Below are 22,518 nucleotides of genomic sequence, written 5' to 3' on the forward strand. Positions count from 1 at the left end.
TTTGAAATAATTACTGAAATCAATTTTGACCAAATTTAGGGTAGACATGTTTAACTTGAATTTTTCGTTGATCATTTTTGTGATAAGTATCATTTCTAACAAAGTTTGAACAAACAGGGGAAAATGTTTAATCTTATACTGCACAAAATATTTAGGAAATCTGATTGGATGGTTATCCTCCCTCAAACGTGCGTGAACCAATATTACATACTTACGAAACATAAACTATTTTTATACTACCCTACATTATCTAGATTCTGAAAGTGCTGGAAACTTTTAAATAAAAATCTTTATTGCAAAATTACACACATAAGGGTCAAGCAATATAGAAACAAACAGTTATACATTTTAAATACAATGCAATACAATTGAAAACAATACAACATAACAGAACATATTTTAAAAGTTCAATTATAAATTTATGTATAAAACACAATCATGAGCTTATCGAAAGAGAATGGACACAGGCGCGCCTTCTATCCGGTAAATGACGTCATAAAGGAGTGCGAGATTGACGATCTTTTCCAGTGAAAGACAGTGAAATTCTAGAAATGACGTATTGCGTCAGTAACAGATGAAACTTTAAATTTAAATTGAACTGATAGTCCAGTCAAACCTCGAGTCAAACTAAGTTTGAACTTGAATCTAATTGTAACAGAAAATGTTGTAGTTCTAATCTATAGCATTAAGCACAGAAAAAAGTCCCATAAAATCTAACTTGAAGAAAACTCAAAATAAGCATTTTTAATTTCTTATGGAAATTAACATGGAAAAGGGAGATAACTCTGCAAGAATAAGTCTTTTTTGTCAGTTGTTGGTTGATTTTTATAATATTATACTTGAAAGATTGATGGAAACGTATTTTAAAACACATTTTTTTTTAATTTAGCCAGATCGTTCAAACACATCTTCATTAAAAAAAACCCAGATTGTTCATGCTATACGTTTCCTTTGTTTCTGTACAAAAATGGCACCATTCACAATTAAATTTTTAAAGTAATCAAAGTATATTTTTTTAAAATTCTATGGATAAATCTATATTGAAATGCCCTTAATGTGGGATCTTCGATTATAAGTAAAGGAAGATTTAAAACGAATCTCCATTCTTCGGCCACGTATCGATTCCCTATTTGATTTCCTTCTCTCTAAAAAAAAATAAAGATTTTTTATTTATATTTAAACTAATGTTGTATTGTTGTCCAGCTTAAGTTTTGCTGTCCACCAAAAAAAAAACGCTATTACATAAATATTTGTTAGAATATTTGTCCCAAGCAGCGATTTTCTTAAAGAGAATAAAATAACACCACGATTCACGTACTTCGTGCAATTCCGGAACTATCTAGATGCGTTTAAATTTCTCTATGGGAAATTAACATTGCAATGGTCGCTTCAGTTTTTTCGGAAGTTGAGGTTACGTCTTCAAAGTTCGCGCGACGTTACGTATATTAATAAAAGGAAAATAACTCGTTTGAATGACGCTGATTTTTTGCATATTGCGTAACGAAAAAAACATACCAATCAAGTATTGACTATTCCATATTCATGATTGAGTTATATCAAAACATTATTACATAATGTCAAAACCATATTACATAATGTCAAAATATAATCAATTAATAATAAAACAACATAACGTAATATCAGAGTTCCACACAAGACAGCTGAGGCATTTATTCACATAAGACCATGACCTACAGTGAACTTGATTAAGGATATACTTAGGTGTTCTAAGGTAAAATTAAATAAATCAAGAATTCAAAATTGATACTTCAAGCTAAAAGAGTATTAGTTAAGGACCAACATAAGCTAAAAATATTGATAGGTCATGGAGCTCCTTTTCAAAATATTTGTTTTATAAAATATGGCGGGAAAAGTCCATATATTTGCATTTATATTATTTTGGTCTCAAATCAAAAGTAGAAATTAAGTCTTATGTTAAAAGATAAATAGGTGCTATGGGGCAAAATATTTTACCTTGTATCGTATGGAAAAACACCAAGAAATCCGAACATTTGACACCTATTCCAAAACCTCACCTAAATATATCCTTGTATACCTGTATTTTGTTCCTTTATCTAAATTTTTTAGTAGTTATAGTCTCTCACTATATAATTTGAATTTCATGAACATCGCTAGTGCGAGAATCGGTGACGAAGAGGGCTTAAATTGATTTTATTGAAAGTTGACATATTACAAATAAGAGGTTTCATGATTTTAGATGATCCAAATCTCACCATAAATATATTATTATACAGTAATATGACATGAAACACTTACAACATGTAACGATAAGTCCATTTATCAATATATTGGATAAGCAAAGACCATAACCTCTGCCAATTGTAACATTTCTCTACTGTTAGTGATGGTAAGGTTGACAAAACGACCATCTGTATACCGATTGCGCTGGAATACCAGATGCTCTCCATCTTTACCGGGTCCTTTGAAATGTGTAAATATCGACATATCATCAAGGCTTGGTCCAACAGCTATGTCAAGATCATGGAGTCTGCTACCAGCGACTATGTAAAAGGAATAACGAATAAATTTGTAAATGGACAACATTCAAGCTAGCTACATACAAAATAAATAATAAAAAAAAAACCCACACTATTTCGGTGCAAAAGTTGAAGTTAAAGTAAAATTTGCGTCATCATGTTCTACGAGAATCATTCCTTTCTTTATGTAAACAGTTTTATATCTAATGCATTCTGGATATTGTTTTTAAAAGCTTTTAGATTTATATGCTAACAAAGTCTTAAAAAATGAAATTTAACTAAAACTGGGACGTTATTTCTATTTTGAAGTGCAAATAGTAAATGATTGATTGATTGTTGGTTGCTTAACGTCCAGTGGCAAATATTTCATGCAAGTTCAAAACGAGAACATGTTAACAATAAATACAATATGTAGGTCTTGTAATAGAGGTAATACAGGATGATGATCGTGGAAATTTGGACTGCCACCGGAAAATTATGGTTTTTTGGATAGGGACGGAAATTTTGCTTTGAAACATGACACTTTCGGATCCCTCAAAGAGTTGTTGCAAGGGTTCCTAACGTGCAAAGAGTGTTGCTCTTTAAACGAGTCATCGGATTTAACATCCACATTCTGACTGGACGTGACTGCAATCAGGATACATCTGGCACAATGAAACGGACGCCCAACTTTGGCAAGCGTTTAAATTAAGTGACCATATTTCTATTCCTAGGCTTAGTCACCCTTGGATGTGTGCAAGCAATTAACTGCTAGTAAGGCAGCAACCATTTTACTTCAAATGGGGTTATGTTTTTTGTAAGATTTTCTTTCTCAGATTTTCGACGGAATCAGTCAATCATTCTTTTTTTAAATTTAACACTCTTAGGTATAGGGAAAATCTGGATTCAGAATATTTATTTTGGTCATCTGTTTGATCACACTATTTGTTTTCTCCCTCAAATTGGGGATATGAATATCTGTTAGGAAAACAAACCCCAATATATTATTTTGTTTACTTTGCAAAACACTTATATAGTTTCAATCAAACATGTATTGTTGGTCTTTTGTATGCCACATTATGTGAACCACATCACATGTTTAAGTTTATTTAAGGATGTTCGCTCCTTTTTTTTTTTATTTTGCCAATTATTCAGAATCCTCTGATTTTATCCATGAAGCACCATTTAAAAATTCTGCCCACTAACCCCTACCTTTGTTTCTGTAAATGATTGCATATATAATTAAAAATGTCATCTTTGAAAATTTTTGAAAGTCCTTGTTAATTTTTTATGGTCTTTTAGAACATCCATAAAATCTGAGATTAATATGAAACACGTACTTGATCTGTTGATGATTTCAATTCTCATGATATTGTAGATGTTTCCTAGATCTACCCACCAAAATGGGGTGGTTTCCCATAGCGTATGCGAAAACGTATTTGTTAATCCATCCAGAGCGCGTTCTGAAGTATAACTTTTTAGTAATGAGCTTTGTCCAGAAATCTTTCCAAGCGCCACATTTTGACGTTCTTTGTTCAGAATTGTATTATCTAAAATTAAATCAACTGTTTTGTCATATATTAGATTTTTTTGCGATTTTGATAACTTTAAGAAGTTACAATTTTAAAATTCTACAAAAAAACCCTTTGGCCTGACTGTATTTACTGTAACGGTTCATAAGGGAAAAAATAAATCTATAATAGAACAAAAATATGTCATATGATTGCAAATGAAACAAATTTCCATCAAAGACCAAATGACGTTACAACAATACTGTGTGTTGCAATTATAGTTACGTGTATCAAGCTACCGTAACGTCTTGTGATTTGTCCGAAACCAACAATATTCAAAAACAAAATCGGTAAGTCCAATTTCTCAGTGTAAAAGAACTAAATAATGCAGTAACATTCGTAAAAGAGCCGTGAAACATGAAACACTTAAGTACGAAACAGTGTCGCTTCGTCGACAACTTTATTTCATTAAGACAACAAATAATCACTACGATTTACCTTGGGATACAGAATATCCTTAATTTATTATTGCCGACGCATAATAATTTATTGATTTTTATTGACAATGATACGAGCATTAATACACAACATTCGGGAATAATTTAATTTTGGATGTAACGCGTCTTCTGATTGACTGACGTTGTTTTGTTTATCAGCTCATAGACATAATTTTGTCATGTGACCGTGACGTCATTAACGTTTTTTCATGGTTTACTCCAACATGAGATATTTGCAGAACTAAGAAGTGACGAAAGATACCAAAAGAGACAGTCAAACTCATAGATTTATCTTAGGAGTATTTCTCACTTGCATCTAACATATTATTTTTTTAGCGAGGACATATTTAACTAGCATTATGTTGTCAGATAACATTTCAACTTTCCATACATTTTTTTTACATGATCATCGCAAAGATCGAACCGAGACGGCTGTATACAAGACCACTTGCCAAAACTATAACTGAATGCAAGTGTATGCATAAAAGAACAACACGTTTTAATAGTATTTTGGTTAGCCTAGCTGGAGAGACAAAAAAAAAAGAAGCTACACTTGGAAAATGTTTTACTATTTGGGGGAGGGGGGGGGAATGAAAAAAAATATACAATTTTCATCGAAAGAGAGCCTTCATAATTGTCCAACAACCGTCTTCCCAACGAACTCAACGATATTGCGCAACTGTCTCATATTTCTTTGGCCGCTGACTTTGATATTCGAACTGAATTGAAAAGGTTTCCTCTGATGATATTCGCGCTAGTTCAGATATGTGTCTACTAAAATACTATTTTCTTTCACCCCTACTAGCATTTTGTCTTATTTATTCCTTTTAGTAATTATAATACTTATCGCTACTTTGCGAAATTTTCCTTTGAACTTTTGCACCGGTAATTTCCTATCTCGGCACAATAGAGTGATGTGAAAAATGATCGCTAGAAACTATAAGTGTACATGTACCGAATGAAACACACATCGTCGTCAGAGTTAAAATAGCGATAAACAGATTATCATTAGTAATCAAAACTCGGTTGCTTTCTCACCTTCGACGTACCGGCTCAAAACCATTCTCGTTGAGATGACCAACGATAACCTAAAATTAGTGCTTATATCTACTGTCGCACATAGGCTAATGAACTTATCATACTACAGTCGGCTATACTCGGATTAATCCGCTACTCTCCGTTGAAGGTACGGAATTTGCCGAGTTGTGACGAATAATCATACAAATATCGTTATCAATAGTTTTATACTTACCTTCAGATATACAAACAAACTTTTTATTTTGAAGGCTTATACACACTTCACCTCTGGCGCATTGATTTCCAATACATGGGTCATAAAGTGGATCCTTAAAATGATAATTTTCATCATATTACCACATACATTATACAATTAATATTTCGTTCTCAGTATTTTCCTTTACATTGTACACTACATATCACTGGTAAAAAATACTGCTTAATTAAAAGTAGATAGTTTAAATATGAATATAATTTTATATTAATACAAAATCACGGATGGAGAATTTCTCGACACATCACATGCAGATATATTAGACACAATAGACAATCTTAAAGTATGTTGAAACTACAGTATAGACATTTGTTATAATCAGAATGCAGCGAATCATATTCTGTAGATTCATTATTATTCGTTGGATACCAGTTTTTGTGGATTCAAGATTGCAGGTGAACTTTGAAATCTAAAGTTCAACGAACAATAAATGTTATATTGCCTTATACGCAAAATTCGACAAACTCCCGATGTTAGATATCCACGAATACGTAAGGTTTTCTTAATCCACTACAATTGGTACCCACGGAAACAAATGAATCCCAGTATATCATATGTATAGAGGTTGCAGAATCATGACATAAATCGAACTGCCAATGCCAGGAAAGGCAATGAAAATGTCTGAAATAGTTGTCGATCACCGTTTGTTGTGCGACTAATCCAGGCCTACGCGGAAAAATGTGGAAATTAGGGAAGCTATTTGTTAACTTTTCATTTTGTGGTTGGGTATGCTGAAATGATTCGAATCTTTTGAATAACCGCTTTTTAAACGCCGTTTTCAAAACATGATTTTCGTTAACTCAATATAACAATTACGATTTTCTCAATGTCAAATTCGCTAGAACTTTATTTTGTTGACAACTTAACCATGAAAAAGATGTTGACTATTTTATTAAATGACTCATTAATAAAATCCTTATATTCAAATGATCCTGAATCCAGTTTAAAGTTTAGTGGAGTTGAATGATAAAAGATAAGAAATGACCAACCACCTACATGAATAGGCAACAATTCCTGAATCAGATTGAAGAATTGACTATGAGAAGAAATTCTTGTTAAATTTTACTATACCACTGTATTCGAATATATTACTATTACATTTATAAATTTGTACTTGTTTGGCTTTATAACTATTTTGATATGAGCGTCACTGATGAGTCTTGTGTAGACGAAACGCGCGTCTGGCGTACTAAATTATAATCCTGGTACTTTTGATAACTATTTACTATAAACTAATTCATATTCTAATTCAAACTTTTTGACTTTGATATCATAAACACTTTCGACATGTTAGTGTCGTTTAATTAATTTGAATAACTGACAAAATTGACAACAATCGTGGTATCTATGATGATAGAAATAAGAAGTTGTGGTATGAGTTCCAATAAGACAACTCTCAATACAAGTCACAATGTGTAAAAAGTAAACAATTATAGGTCAAAGTACGGTCTTCAACCGTTTAACGAGGACTTTACTGTAGACGCAAATGTTATCGTTTATGTTTTGGTAGTCTGCTATTTCCGCATAGGTTCTTTCTTTCTTGAAAATTAAAATAAAAAAATTACCAAACTTCATAAAAAAAATGTAGAAAAAGGTGAATTAAACTTTGTTTTATAGCTAGCTGAACATCTCACTTGTATGACTGTCATAAAATTCCATTATATTGACAACTATGTGTGAACAAAACAAACAGACATATATAATAGGTAAAAATGTCAAAAACAAAGATACAGCAGTCAACATTTTGTTGTAATCAAGATACCATTGACAAATGCTCCCGATTTTAAGTCATATACTATTACCAAAATAGTAAGAAAACGACGTGGAAAACTAAAGAACAGCTTGTGGTCATTCGTGACAAATGGTGAGTCATGCAGGCTTGTTATTGGAATTGTTACTAACAATATAATGAAACTGTTGTTTAAATATAATAAACAATATATCAGCTTCTTCACCGTTCCTTAAATGGAAATGAAGGACTGAAATATTTTTAATCACGCCACGCCGTAAACGAAGGGTTTTGTCATAATGAAAGTTCATCCATCGTTAGATTTTCATCCATAGAAATCCCTGGTCCAGTATGCATTTTTTTGGCAATTTCCTACTCTATGATAGAGAATTCTATTACTCTGTTATTAAATTATATGAGATGAATAATATAACTTAAATCAAGCTTATGATCGGTGCAATTTAGGAAAGATGGTATTGTTTTTGGATAATGTTTTCGTGTATATAAAACAAAAACAGTTATTGTCACACTAAACTAAACATATTGTATGCTTTTTTTCTTGTAGTTGCAACTACGTGGTGGAGTACAAGAAGGTACTTGCACAGAACATGCAGAATAAGTATCCTGTCGAAAATGATATTCTCTGAAATAGAAAGGAATATATTAGTTGTCTTCGATTGATTTATTCACTCACTTATTCCAATTGTAAACTCACCCCTCTGTAATGAGCAACCTCAACGTAGATATAACCAGTTTCGACTTGAAAATCGCCTTCAAAAACATTTATTGGGTTCGAATTAATCTCACATCTAAGAGAAGCTCTGTTATAGTTGTATGAACGACATCGTTTTCGTCGGATACATTTCTGGAAGCATGCCCTCGGTGATATTTTTTCAAATATACGATAAGTAAATCCACGCAACTTTACATTTCGCTTATCTGGATTTATTCGGAAAGTTTCTGATGTACATTGCTCAGCAGACGTTTGAAGGAATTTAAAAAGTAACAACAGACCTTGAAAAATACTTAGACGCATTTTCTACAATCAAACTTTAAGAAAAGTTCTCTCTGGTCTTCAATCATTAAAACCGTTCCAGACTATGTCTATCTTTTACCAGGGAGGTCTGTGATATAAAATATTAATTGCAAATGACGTGTCATAAGTATGCATATGCATGGGTCCGTTAGTATTTTAATGTAACAATAGATTATAGAATAAATAATTCACAGAAAATGGTAGTATTTCAACAAAAATCAATAATCTAAGATGTTAAATGAGACGAGGGAACGAGTTTTTAGCAACCATTTGTCAAAGTGTTGACAACAAACTGAATGTATATAATTACCATAGTTACTTATATACTGAAATACTAAGGCTTTTCTACCTCAGGAATAGATTACCTTAGCTGTATTTGGCAAAACATTTAGGAATTTTGGTCCTCAATGCTCTTCAACTTCGTACTTCATTTGGCCATTTTAACATTTTTTGATTCGAGCGTCACTGATGAGTCTTTTGTAGACGAAAATCGCGTGTGGCGTAAATATGAAATTTCAATCCTGGTATCTATGATAAGTTCATATACTAATACACGAATTAAAAAAAATCGGAAAAACGGTTTGCAGACAAACAAACTGAAAATACATGCATTTATATATTAGATGTTAACGAATGTTTAATTAAATTACTTAAGGTGTATTTGGCAAAACCGTACAGAATTTTGGGTTAAGATGTCTTCAGAAAAAGGCTAAACAAAAGGTGCGGGAGTTTCTCGCTACATTGAAGACCCATTGGTGGCCTTCAGCTGTTGTCTGATCTATGGTCGGGTTGTTGTCGCTTTGGCACATTCCCTATTTCCATTCTCAATTTTAAACTTTAGAACCAGAGAAGGAAGTGTAAATTTTAAAGAAAAAAATCAAAACAATCTCTAAATGGTAAATACCAGACAGGTATTCCGATTGTGTCTAAAGTTAAAGTGCACCAACATGTGTTATACCGTAAATATTGATATTTTGGGGTGTTTAATTTTGGCTGTGAAAAAAAGGGATTTTGGACAAAAAAAAACATGTCTATAAAACTTTTTAACTTTATTGATATCCATATTTTCGGTTGTCATTCAATGAATTTGGACCCTAAAATGACTTTAATAACTAGGGGTAAGTGCATCCCCTGATCATTTATATGGCTGAATCCCTTCTGAATGGAAACAAAAATGCTATATCGTATCAACACGGTAGAAAGTTTCATTCAAGTACTAGTATATAATTATATGAAATGTTTTGTCTAAAAAGAAATATAGTATTATCTTTATTTTCATATTATATACACATGTCCAAATTTTTCATTTAGCAATGCATTTGCTAGAAATATGTTTAAATTGTCATTTAGTTCATATGGCAATGTCATATATGTATTGATACTATGTCATGCATGTAAAGGACAACGAAATGTCAACAGAAGTTTGATTTCCTCCCTTGGAATGTACATTTTATTGTATTTTTTCTTTTTGAAACTCTTGTAAATAATAAAACAGTAATATTTTTTCCCATGCACATGAATATATATGATAAAAATATAGTTAACAGTGTAACTATTTTGTATCCATGACATAACTCCGTGTCATTCAAATGTCACCAACTCTAATGTATACTGTGGATTCATTATTATTCGTTTGATACCAATTTTCGTGGATTTCGTCGTTTCTGAGAACCACGAATTCTAACGGACAACGAATTACAAATTGTATATAGGAATGTAAGCAGACTTTTGCAAATACACGAAACTAAATATCCATGAAAATGAAAATATTCTTCAATCCACGAAAATTGGTACCCACGAAGATAAATGAATCCACAGTATTGTACACATTTTGTATTCATTTTTTTCTCTCTCCAAATCATTATATAATAGATGACCATTAAACCGTTGCAGAATTCAAGACGATGTGAATCTTTATGCGAGAGAACCCTTTGTATTAAGTTTAGTTTATAAGTGTATTTATTCAAATGAAAAAAAAAAAAAAAAAGGGTTTTTACCAGACATGAATTATAAAAAAATCCAGCCTGAAATTATCTACATAGTAGAAAAAAAAAAGAAAAAAAAAGAATGATTTACTAACCAAATATTGGGAATTCTTAACTGATTGAAAAAAAATCTTCGTATTGAATACAAGTTATGAATAAGTTAAATAGTAATGAAAATATACTGTATTCATGGGAATCTAGTTTGAAATTTTAATGTGCTCTCTCCACTTATTATTATGTCCTTGTTTTAAACACGACTGAACAGTCAGAAATATACTGGTCACTTTCCCCATGTCTTGAAAAGGTAAATTTATTTGCAAATGTAGGTACCTGCAAAGAAAGTACTTTTAAATGGTAAACATTGATAGCTTTAATTTAAAAATTATCAAGTAAACAGGAGGGTATATAATAATCGACTTATGCAAATGTTTTCCGATTTTATTTCAGAATATGTCTGTACTGGTTACAAGATTAAAGATGACTGGCGCTACCTAGTTTTTTACGTACAAAGTCATAGGCAGACAGTCGATTTATTTATTGCTGCCTTTTTATTTAAAAAACTAAATTAAAATAGTGAGAAATGATTGCTGCTTTGGTGTAGAAAAGGAGAACAATTTGGAGGTAAATCCATATGACGAGCAACATTTCTATGCAAAATTAAGCAAGGGGTGTTCTTCATTCATACTAATCCGGATCTGTTAGAGTAAAAAAACCCAGGACCAAACAATGCTATTATTGTCGGCTATGTAATCAAATACTTTATTTTAACCAGGCTGACTTTGGTGCTCAATATCGTCTCTGTTCTTTTTTAATAACTGGTGCAAAGCCTATTTCGAAAACAAAAATTAAATTCAAATTGAATCATAATCACTAAACTTTTACAAATTTTTGCACGCGATTATTTCCCTTGTTGAAACTCTTAAAAAAGAACAGAGACGATATTGAGCACCAAAGTAAGCCTGGTTAAAATATTGTATTTGATTACATAGCTATAGATCGAAAATAACTGACAATGCCTTGGCTAAAAAAGACAAATAATAGTATACAAGACACAACATAGAAAACTAAAGACTGAGCAACACGAATCCCACCAAAAACTATGGGTGATCTCATGTTCTCCAGAAGGGTAAGCAGATTATGTTCCAAATGAATTTGAATATAAAACAAACCCTTTCCTGCATCGAATTGATTGAAAAGGGAGAAGTAAGAAAACAATTTGTATTATACATGTTTCTAACATCAAATCACGAATTCAATTGTTACTTGCCATTGTACTTTCCAAACAGTTTTAGACACTTCACTTTACTTTAAATCTCAAAGGTATAATTAATTGAGGGCAATTGTTACATTATAAGTTCAGAACAATACAAAGATATGTACACCTGCAAAGCTATTTATTGTTGCAAAGGAAAATCGATGTCTGGCGTATCAAATTATAAGCCTGGTATTTGTGCGTTTCATTAACAAACGACTAATTAGCGAAGCTCGCTTTAAAAAAATAGTGTTAGTTACTAGAAACATTCAGGTTGTTGTCAGGCATTTGCGTATTGATATTAAAGTCATATTCTAGTTTTCTATGAATTATTTATTCTATAATCTATTGTTACACTAAAATACAAACGGAACAATGAATATTAATACTTATGACACGTCATTTGCAAATTATATTTTATATCACAGACTATCCCCCCGTAAAAGACATGCATAGTCTGGGACGGTTTTGAAAGTTGGAGACCAAAGAGAACTTTCCTAAAATTGTGATTGTAGAAAATGCGTCTTGGTCTTTATCAAAGTCTGTTGTTACTTTATAAATTCCTCCAAACGTCTGCTAAACAATGTACATCAGAAACTTTCCGAATAAATCCAGATAAGCGAGACGTAAAGTTGCGTGGATTTACTTATCGTACATTTGAAAAAATATCACCGAGGGCATGCTTCCAAAAATGAATCCGACGAAAACGATGTCATTCTTACAACTATAACATAGCTTCTCATAGATGTGAACTTAATTTGAAATCAATGTGTATTTCTAACGGAAATTCTTAGAATGAAATTGGTTATGTCTACGTTGAGATTAATCATTACAGAGGGCTGAGTTTAAAATTCAAGTTAAGCCCCAGTCCAACTAGACCACGATCGCACCACGCTCACTGCAATCTAAGATAAATTCAAATCTCTGTGAGCGCAGTTTAACCGGCATAAAATTGAAAATGTTCGTTTCATTCACGTTGCTACCACGTCCTCAATACGCTTCTGCAAAGATCCCGCTACGATTATACCACGTTCTCACCATGCTTTTTCTGCGACCTCACTACGATTAATACGATCTTTCTACGATCAGGTCGATCTTTCTACGATCATTACGTCCTGACTACGACTATACCACAATTTATCCGATTGCAACACAATCTTGCCACGCTTCTACTGCGATTATATCACGCTCTTACCACGACCATACTACGATCATACCATGGTCATACCGCGATCCTTCTACGCTCCAAGCAATAGCCTCCACATCGTGTTCCATATAAATACTGTATCATTCCTTCTTTTTCTCATCGATACGTAGAACGCAGTCATGCAACCAAAATCTACGTAAGGGTAAGAATCAAGGTAGAGGCAGAAGGATATCTGATGGTAACAAATCATGATCCAGAAGATATATACCAAGCAATCCAATCTGAATCACAACTTATTGCTGATCCATCAAGATCAAATGACGATGTTTTAGTGAACAATAGTAGGGATGACACAGATGTGTCAAGAATGATTGAGCCGTTAGAGATAAAGGACAAGAAGTCCAAATTACATACAGACAAACAAAGACTGGAAATCTTTCATAAATTTTGTATGACAATGAACATGATGATCGTAGTATGAACTTAGTCGGGACGTAATAACAGCGTGATGAGGACGGCATAGGCGTATTTAAATCGTACTATGGTCTTGAACAGTGTGTTATTAGCGTAGTATAAACGTGGTATAGTCGTAGTGGAAGCGTGTTTGGGTCGCGTTAAGAACGTGATGCTCGTAGTGAGGTCGTAGTAAAGTCACTGTGAGATAGTACCGCAGTTTCTCCAACTAGAATCGCGCTTACACTACGATGTCGCTACGGTAGTACAGCGACCTTTGCGATCCAACCACGACCTTACTTCGCTCTCACTACGCTTCTTCTACGACATGATTTCACCATGACCGCTCCAGGATTGTTTTGAACATGTTCATAGTTGGCCACGCTTATCACGATCATGTAGACCTAACCACGACTGTACTATCTGCATGATCGCACTACGATCGTCAAAATCCTCATTTTTTTACAGATCGTAGTGAGATCGTAGCCTAGTGGGACTGCAGTATAAATGAATAGATAAAGAAAAAGTAGGCAAATAAGTTAGTATTTCCTTTTGAATCCAGAGAAAATATAATATTTCTACATGTAAACATTTATGTATTAAGACATTCTGGAACTCCGTTTCTCCGGAAACTCGACAAGCAGTCAGTTGGGTTAATATTCAACACATATATAAGTAGTGATGCATGTGGTTGTTTAATTTTATATTTTTCTTTTTTTTCCCTTCTTTGTTATATATTTGTTTGTTTTGTTCTGATTGAGATTGTGACACGGTATTGATGGCTGTATCCCTATTTTCACAAGTTTACCTAGTATGTCTTTTTTGTCACGCATCGTTATAAATATAATGGAATTTGATACGACTGTCATACAAGTGAGAGGTGTAGCGCTATATAACCAGGTTCAATCAACAATTTTCTACATTTGAGAATGCCTGCACCAAGTCAGGAATATGAGAGTTGTTGTCCATTCGTTTGATGAGTTTTATCATTTGATTTTGCCGTTTGATTAGGAACTTTCCGTTTTGAGTTTTCCTCGGAGTTCAGTATTTTTGTTCTTTTACATTTTAAAACAATCAGACCTAATAAGTGTACAGGTCCAAAAAAAAAACATCATACTCCTAAACTTTCCTCTTATCATGCTTTTATATCATTAATTTAATAAAGTGCAGGTTTAGATAAGCAAACAAACGAATATTGATTAAGAGAGCAACCTTTAAACATCAATGGTTGGGGAGGGAGTGTTTTTTTTTTATCTGAGTCAGAAAAAGTTTTTTTTTACAAACCCTTAAAAATTTAACAATATAAGGTATTGAAAAAACCTGGATTAGTAATTTCCAAATTGTTATGTGCTTGACCACAATATTTTTTTCATCCAATTTGGTATCAGAATATTTTATTTTGAAGACCCCACCTTTTTTTTAATGTAAAATGGTCGTACCCTTCTACTGTTTATGAATACTCCTTTATTACGCAGTAGTAATTTATCCCTCATATCTCTAACCATCGAAGGAACTATAAACGATAATCAGTGCTTTCATTGAACAAATTTCTGAATGTTCTTTAAAAACGATTTTCTGCACTTAAATTTTCCTATATATCATACAGTAAAAGGTCCGATAACTTATCTTGAAACTGCTAACAAGCGCTCAGATGATCACAAAAGAGGTAGAGAGGACTTTATCTTTTTATATTTGGCTATTTTTAAAATCATTGTCTAACACCAGTCTTTTATCAATTGTTGTTAAATGAAGATTGTTGATAGTTGTCTCATTGGCAAACATATCACATCTTCTTTTTTATATAATCACTGTGCTTAAACGGCTGTGGGTAACTTAAGTTACCCACAGCCCAAGATGGAGCCGCCTTGCGTCGGTTAGAAACTTTTCTTCTATAGAATAACAATACCACGAATGTATCAATTAAACAACTGAATTTAAAAGTTGTATTAATCGTTTAGGGAAACCCCTAAACTGGAAAGGTGATTAAATTCTACAAAATAAACGATCACAGCACGATTTTAAAAAACACTTAGGCTGTCCGTAACTTCAAAACAACTTGTCCGTAACTTTTTTCATCATACCAATAGAGATGTCCGTAACTTTCAAAGAATCGACATACGCGGATGTAATGTTTAAACTGATGATAGAGATTGCATCGAATACATATTCACAAAACAAAGTAGAAGTCTAGTATGATATAATTCATTGTATCGATGAAAGACAAAATTGGGAAAAATATGAAAAAAATCACGATAAATTCGCAAAACTCGGGTCTCATTTTGTATAACGTCGGGGAACCCGAATCGCCTAGTTCGGAGGGTTGTTTCCGATCATAGCAGATAAACTGTTGAAACATCATTGTTCGTTTTTATTTTTGAACAAGTAGACTACACAAGTATTTTTTACACATACATGTAGCATGTATACACTTACTGATTTTCTGCCAGCAACGACAAGGGTAGCGTGAATCCGGGATTTTGGAGGGGAACCCAAATTGCCCAGGCATGCAGTGGATAGAATATACGAGACTTAGGTGCACAAACTTTTTCCGTCTTTTTGAAAAATCAAAAAAAACTTTTCTCTCATCCCCACGAAAACAAATCCCATCAGCATTGACAGTAAAATAAAAGGGGTGTCAATCTGGACACACTGGGATGTTGCGCACGGTGATATTGCGGCACCCTGGCCAAGATTTACAGTAAATGGGAAAACTTAAAAAAAGGACATTTTGTATAAATGAATAAACCTAGTTTTACAGCTAGCTGCATATTTCATTTGAATGCAAGTTGCATTAAATCTCATTAAACTGAATAAAACCAAAAGACACAATAGGTAAAAGTCAGTGACAATAAAAGGAAAAGAGCAGTCAACATAGTGTAACAATTCGACATAGTATATAAAAATATAAATAACTACGTAGGACAACAGGGTAATTTAATAGTCTAACAACCCCTGATAACATACAAAGAGAGAAAAAAAACATACTAGGAAACATATTCAAAAAATCATAACACTATAACTAACTGGTAGGATGTATAAATACCGAGCCGCGTCAATTAAAGAGTATTTATCAAAATACACATAGAAAGAAACAGAGGTGAAGGTAAACCGCAAACATATAATTAAACTCAAAACATTAACATGATTAAAGAGTACTGAAAAGCCTTGGTCTGACAAGCGAAAAACGTCGATAAGACGCACATCAGTAAATAAAAGTTCAAACCATAACCAGGATGGAGTACCACAAACCCCACATAAAACTTCTGTGGTGTAAGTATGATGCGTTAATAAAATAACATTTGGTGGTGAATGAGTAGTATAAACGGCCGCGAAGGTTACAAATATGATGTTAATTGTCTTCTAATTGTTGAAATTATAATTCTTAAAATTTTAAATCAAAAGTTACCCACATCTAAAAATAAAGTTACGGACAGTCTGCTTAGTTTCGATCAAAAAGTTACGGACATCTTATGCATTTTTTAAAGTTGACCTTGCGCTTTAATGAACTCTATATTAACAAATTTATGGTAATTGTTAGTCATTTCTTCATTTAATAATCCTATAAATATTTACATTCTGCATGAAAAACGTCGCAAAAGGTACATTTTGTATGAATTAAATATCAACGAGTTTAGAGTCCGCCATCTTGGGCTGTGGGTAACTTAAGTTACCCACAGCCGTTTAAGCACAGTGATAATGACCTAGATGCAGCACAGTTTAATATTTGTTATTCATGAAATTTCGTTTGCCTAGATTCGGGGAAGTGTTTTTTTTTAAAGATAACCCGATCCCTCGTCTATAGAGCTCTTAAGTGAAAGAATAACTAATCGAAGAATTCAAATAGAGAAAAATGTTAAACGAATGAAAACAGCACATTAATTAACATACGCGTGTAGCGCATAAGTTTATTATTAGTGTTGTTAGGTCACGAGTTGTATATTTTTCGATATTTGAATTCTTTGATTAGATATTCTTTTTTAAAAACAAATCGTTTTTTTAATGCAATTAAAGTATATCATATACATTTCAAATCTACTTTATGTCAACACATAAGTAATGACTTACTAACTGGTGATACCTAATTAAGGGAAGAAAACTATATCAGCAGAGACATTGATTGCAGTTATCGATCTTTTGTTCATCTTAATGAAATAATATCATCTCTGGTTAATAAGTTACTTTGTAATTTGTTACATGCCGTCATGTTGTGACCACTTTGGATCCGCAGGGGGTCACTAAGTTTCATATGAATATCCAGACGTCTACTATTAATAGTGACGTCATAACTATATTATTGTAATGGTATTTTGATATTTATTTTCATGTATAACTGGCAGGAAAAGTCCTGTTAGACCCCAAACGGATTCAAAGAGGGTTAGAAAACTACATACAAAGGACAATATACGGACAATAAACTTTTAAATTATCATTTTTAATAAATAAATTTGGTGTATTTACTGTCTTCTGATTGGTTAAAAGTATTAGTATTATTTTCAATGTTGAAATTTATATTTAAAAAAGAACAGAGACGACATTGAGCACCAAAGTCAGCCTGGTTAAAATAAAGTATTTGATTACATAGCCGACAATGGTAGCATTGTTTGGTCCTGTTTTTTTTTTACTTTTTCCGTTTTGTTTTGTGGAAAACCGATGTACCCTCTTGAAATTAAATCTATGTAGGTGCTAGATTAATCATGTGATAATTTATGATACCTCTATATACTTTAAATAAGATTAAGACCATTTGTAATTGTGTTATACAAAAGAGGGGCGAAAGATACCAGAAGTACAGTCAAACTATAGATCGAAAATAACTGACAATGCCTTGGCTAAAAAAGACAAATAATAGTATACAAGACACAGCATGGAAAACTAAAGACTGAGCAACACGAACCTCACCAAAAACTGTGGGTGATCTCATGTTCTCCAGAAGGGTAAGCAGATTCTGTTCCAAATGAATTTGAATATAAAACAAACCCTTTCCTGCATTAAATTGATTGAAAAAGGAGGAGTAAGAAAACAATTTGTACTATACATGTTTCTAACATCAAATCACGAATTCAATTGTTACTTGCCATTGTACTTTCCAAACAGTTTTAGACACTTCACTTTACTTTAAATCTGTAAGGTATAATTAATTGAGAGCAATTGTTATATAATAATTTCAGAACAGAACAAAGATATTGTACACCTGCAAAGCGGTTTATTTTTGCATAGGAAAATCGATGTCTGGCATATCAAATTATAAGCCTGGTATCTTTGATAACTATTTGTGCGTTTCCTTAACAAACGACTAATTAGCGAAGCTCGCTTTCAAAAAAAAATAGTGTTAGTTACTAGAAACATTCAGATTGTTGTCAGGCATTTGCGTATTGATATTTAAGTCATATTCTAATTTTCTGTGAATTATTTATTCTATAATCTATTGTTACACTAAAATACAAACGGAACCATGAACATAAATACTTATGACACGTCATTTGCAAATTATATTTTATATCACAGACTATCCCCTGTAAAAGACATGCATAGTCTGGGACGGTTTTGAAAGTTGAAGACCAGAGAGAACTTTCCTAAAATTGTGATTGTAGAAAATGCGTCTTGTTATTTATCAAGGTCTGTTGTTACTTTATAAATTCCTCCAAACGTCTGCTGAGCAATGTACATCAGAAACTTTCCGAATAAATCCAGATAAGCGAGACGTAAAGTTGCGTGGATTTACTTATCGTACATTTGAAAAAATATCACCGAGGGCCTGCTTCCAAAAATGTATCCGACGAAAACGATGTCATTCTTACAACTATAACAGAGCTTCTCTTAGATGTGAACTTAATTTGAAATCAATGTGTGTTTCTGATGGAAATTTTCAGAATGAAACTGGTTATGTCTACGTTGAAATTAATCATTACAGAGGGCTGAGTTTAAAATTTAAGTTAAGCCCAGTCCCACTAGACCACGATCGCACCACGCTCACCGCGATCTAAGATAAATTCACATCGTTGTGAGCTTGCAGTATGAGCGGCATGAAATTGTAAATTTCGGTTTCAATCACGTTGCTACCACGTCCACAATACGCCCCTTCAACGAATCCGCTACGTTTATACCACGTTTTTTTGCGATTATTACTATCTTTCTACGATAATCAAGTTCTCACTACAACCACAATATATCCGGTCGTAACACAATCTTACCACGCTTCTACTGCGATTATATCACACTCTTACCACGACCATAATACGATCATACCACGTTCATACCGCGATCCTTCTACGCTACCAGCAATAACCTCAACATCGTGTTCTATATAAATACTGTATCGTTCCTTATATTTCGCATTGATACGTAGAAAACAGTCATGCAACCAAAATTTAGATAATGAAAATTACAAACGCTGGATATTTTGGAAAAATATCTGTTTAAGTTTTGTATACACGACAAAATCATCGAAAACAGTACCCGCATCAAATTGGAGGAATTCAAAATTATCGAATTTGCGGAATACAGGAAGGAATTGTGGTTACAAAAATTAAAGTATACCCGTCGTCATCGCTGATTCTAACAGTCCTTAGCGGTGGACCGTTTCGTGATGGAGTCAGCACATTTATGAAGTGATTATTATAACTTCATCCGTATACTATTATTTGTCAGTTTGTATTTTTTCATGCCATGGTTTGATTAGTTTATTTCCAATCTATGAGTTTGAAAGTCCCACTGGTATATTTCACCCCTGTTTGTAAATTACTTATTTTATTTCTTTATGTTTAAATAAAGCTGTTATTTTGAAAATAATAAAAAAAAAATGCATAAGATACCCCAATTTTCTATCGAATCCTTTACTTGATGTATTTCACTTGCCTGGGCGGTGTTTGGATGGTTCGTTTATCATAGACCAGTGCATCTATAGAAAGGTGTTTTGGGTTTAAAGTCATCAATGAAAGGTCCAGATATGGTCATTGAAGCTATCATATGTAAACACTAAATGTGTATTCTTTAAGTTAATAGTGAGCCACTGTTGTTGATTTTACTTGTTAACATGGTTATTCAAACCATGTAATATTTCTCACATATATGTAGTTGTGGATATGAAAGAAAAACTATGACGATGTATATGTTGTGATTCTATATTTGCTCTTTCGTTAAATCTGATTTTTTATGGTTGTTGAGGGTAACCCAGGGGCACGTGGACAATTTGTGAATTGACCTTATTGATTTTTTGTATTGATCAGCAAGAAAAAATTTCGTGAAAGATTTTCCTTAAATTTGTTTGATTGTTCGTACAGTAGTCTTGCTAATCAGGGTACCTTTTGCAGTTCTTTCCGTAAAGGCATTTCCTGGAGTAGCCGTTTGATACTGAATATGTGACTCGAAAAGCTGATACGTTGTAGACTCTTTATTTTGACGACTAAGAGGACTGTCACTTTCTTACGCTCTTTCATGATTCTTAATACAGAGTGATTCGCTCAAACTAGCAGACGTGGTAAAATAGTAAATATATGAAGCAGTTAAAAATAGAAAGGAAAATAAATATGTTATGTATACTTTTTAAAACACATTTAATATTAGTCTCACAATTAGAAATGTTTTAAACAGAATATTACAACAGCCGATGCTTTAAGGTACATTTGATGTAGCACAGAAATATAAATGCTTTAAGTTTTAAACTATTATATTCGTCCCATATCATACACTCAGTTCTTTTATGTGATAGGTAATTATAATATATAATATATTAAAGATAAATAATAATTATAACAGCAATCATCACACATCTTCAAATGGACTTTTCCTATGTAATGTAAAGCATAAGCTCCTCTTGATCAGTTCAATTGTTTATAACTTATATTATAATTTCCTTGAGACAGACTGGTGACTCAGATGCCTTCAATCTCAAATTTGGCAAAAATGTTTCAACGATGAGGACCAACGATAATGGAAAATAATCAGTATGTGTTATTCCTGCATTCAAATGCTTGCTTTATCATAATTATAAAATAAGTAATCGAAAAATTCAAAAAGAGGAAAATATTCAACGAGTGACCCAACATTACATTAACTCACGAATGCGCGTATTAATTATTACAATTGCAGTTGTCTTATTTTATAAAATTCAAGTATAAAATTAAAGGAACTTTATCTTTTTCTACGCATTCACAATGTGTTTTAATCCGACGTTATCGACGTCTTGACAACGCCTATTATTGTATGACGTCAGAGGAGTGAAAAAAAACAACGTTTATTTCATATTTGAAATTATCGGTTTTTATTTTACTGTGAAATCTATACAATGCATTGCAACCAGTGTAAATATTGCAATTATTTGGTTTGATAGTATTTATCAGCCACCAGTTATATATGTTGTTGTAATAAAGGTTGCTGACGTATCTTAACGTATGTTGTTTTCAATTTTTTCTTTGAGACGATACCTCTGCTTGTGGACTATCAGTCCCCGAGGGTATTACCAGCTCAGTAGTCAGTACTTCGGTACTGAAATGCATTATAAAATTTCTTTCTTATCCGTCTATAAATTTTAGAATTATAAAGAAACTAAGGTTTCAACTCCCTTAGGCAAAGTTGACCTTAAATGAATTTTGCTATTTGTTGAAGGAATTTTGTCATATAGCTCTTCAACTATTTCGGTACTTATACATCCCTGGGATTTCAAATGTTTGGCATTGAGCGTTCCTGATGAAGATAAATCCAGAAAAATGCTTCGGACGCATGGAATTATTAAACGTGTTATTTTTAATTTTCAATGTCAGACGATAGATTTTTCTTAAAATTATGTTACAAAAAGTCTGCTTGATCAATGTACTTTCGAATTTCATTACTTTACCATGTGCTTTATTTTGAGAAAATAAGCAATCGATATGGTTCTCTCCAGACTTATCGTACAATTAAAAGTGTCACAATTAGACCTAATTAGTGTATAGGTCAGGAAATAAAATCAAAATGCTACTTTAACTTCTTATCATTCTACTATTTCAAATTTCAATAAAGTGCAGGTTTAAATAGGTAAGCAAACGAGTATTTATTTAAAGAGCAACCTTCAAACTTTAATGGTTGGGGAGGGGGTATGTTTTTTTGTCTGAAGCTATTGATAAAAAAAACTTTAAAACTCTAACAATATTAGGTATTGGGAA

General features: G+C 32.6%; 1 protein-coding gene across 1 annotated transcript; it reads right to left on the reverse strand.

The window, feature by feature from the left end:
* Nucleotides 1–274: 274 nt before the first annotated feature.
* On the reverse strand, nt 275–8,598 carry LOC139498069 (uncharacterized). Its single transcript, XM_071286390.1, has 4 exons — nt 8,221–8,598; nt 5,738–5,831; nt 3,818–4,027; nt 275–2,522 (listed from the first exon to the last, which is right to left on the reverse strand). The coding sequence occupies exons 1-4, from the start codon at nt 8,539–8,541 to the stop codon at nt 2,302–2,304; spliced, it is 846 nt and encodes a 281-aa protein (XP_071142491.1). The 5' UTR covers nt 8,542–8,598; the 3' UTR covers nt 275–2,301.
* Between the last annotated feature and the right edge of the window lie 13,920 nt (nt 8,599–22,518).

Source organism: Mytilus edulis, chromosome 12, assembly GCF_963676685.1.
Source record: "Mytilus edulis chromosome 12, xbMytEdul2.2, whole genome shotgun sequence".
NCBI lineage: Eukaryota > Metazoa > Mollusca > Bivalvia > Mytilida > Mytilidae > Mytilus > Mytilus edulis.

Coding starts and splice junctions, on each gene's coding strand:
- LOC139498069 (XM_071286390.1), bottom strand. CDS start 8,541: ATGCGTCTAAGTATTTTTCAAGGTCTGTTGTTACTTTTTAAATTCCTT. Junction 5,832..8,220: donor AGGTTGCTCATTACAGAGGG/GTGAGTTTACAA, acceptor TATCATTTTAAG/GATCCACTTTATGACCCATG. Junction 4,028..5,737: donor GTTTGTTTGTATATCTGAAG/GTAAGTATAAAA, acceptor ATTTAATTTTAG/ATAATACAATTCTGAACAAA.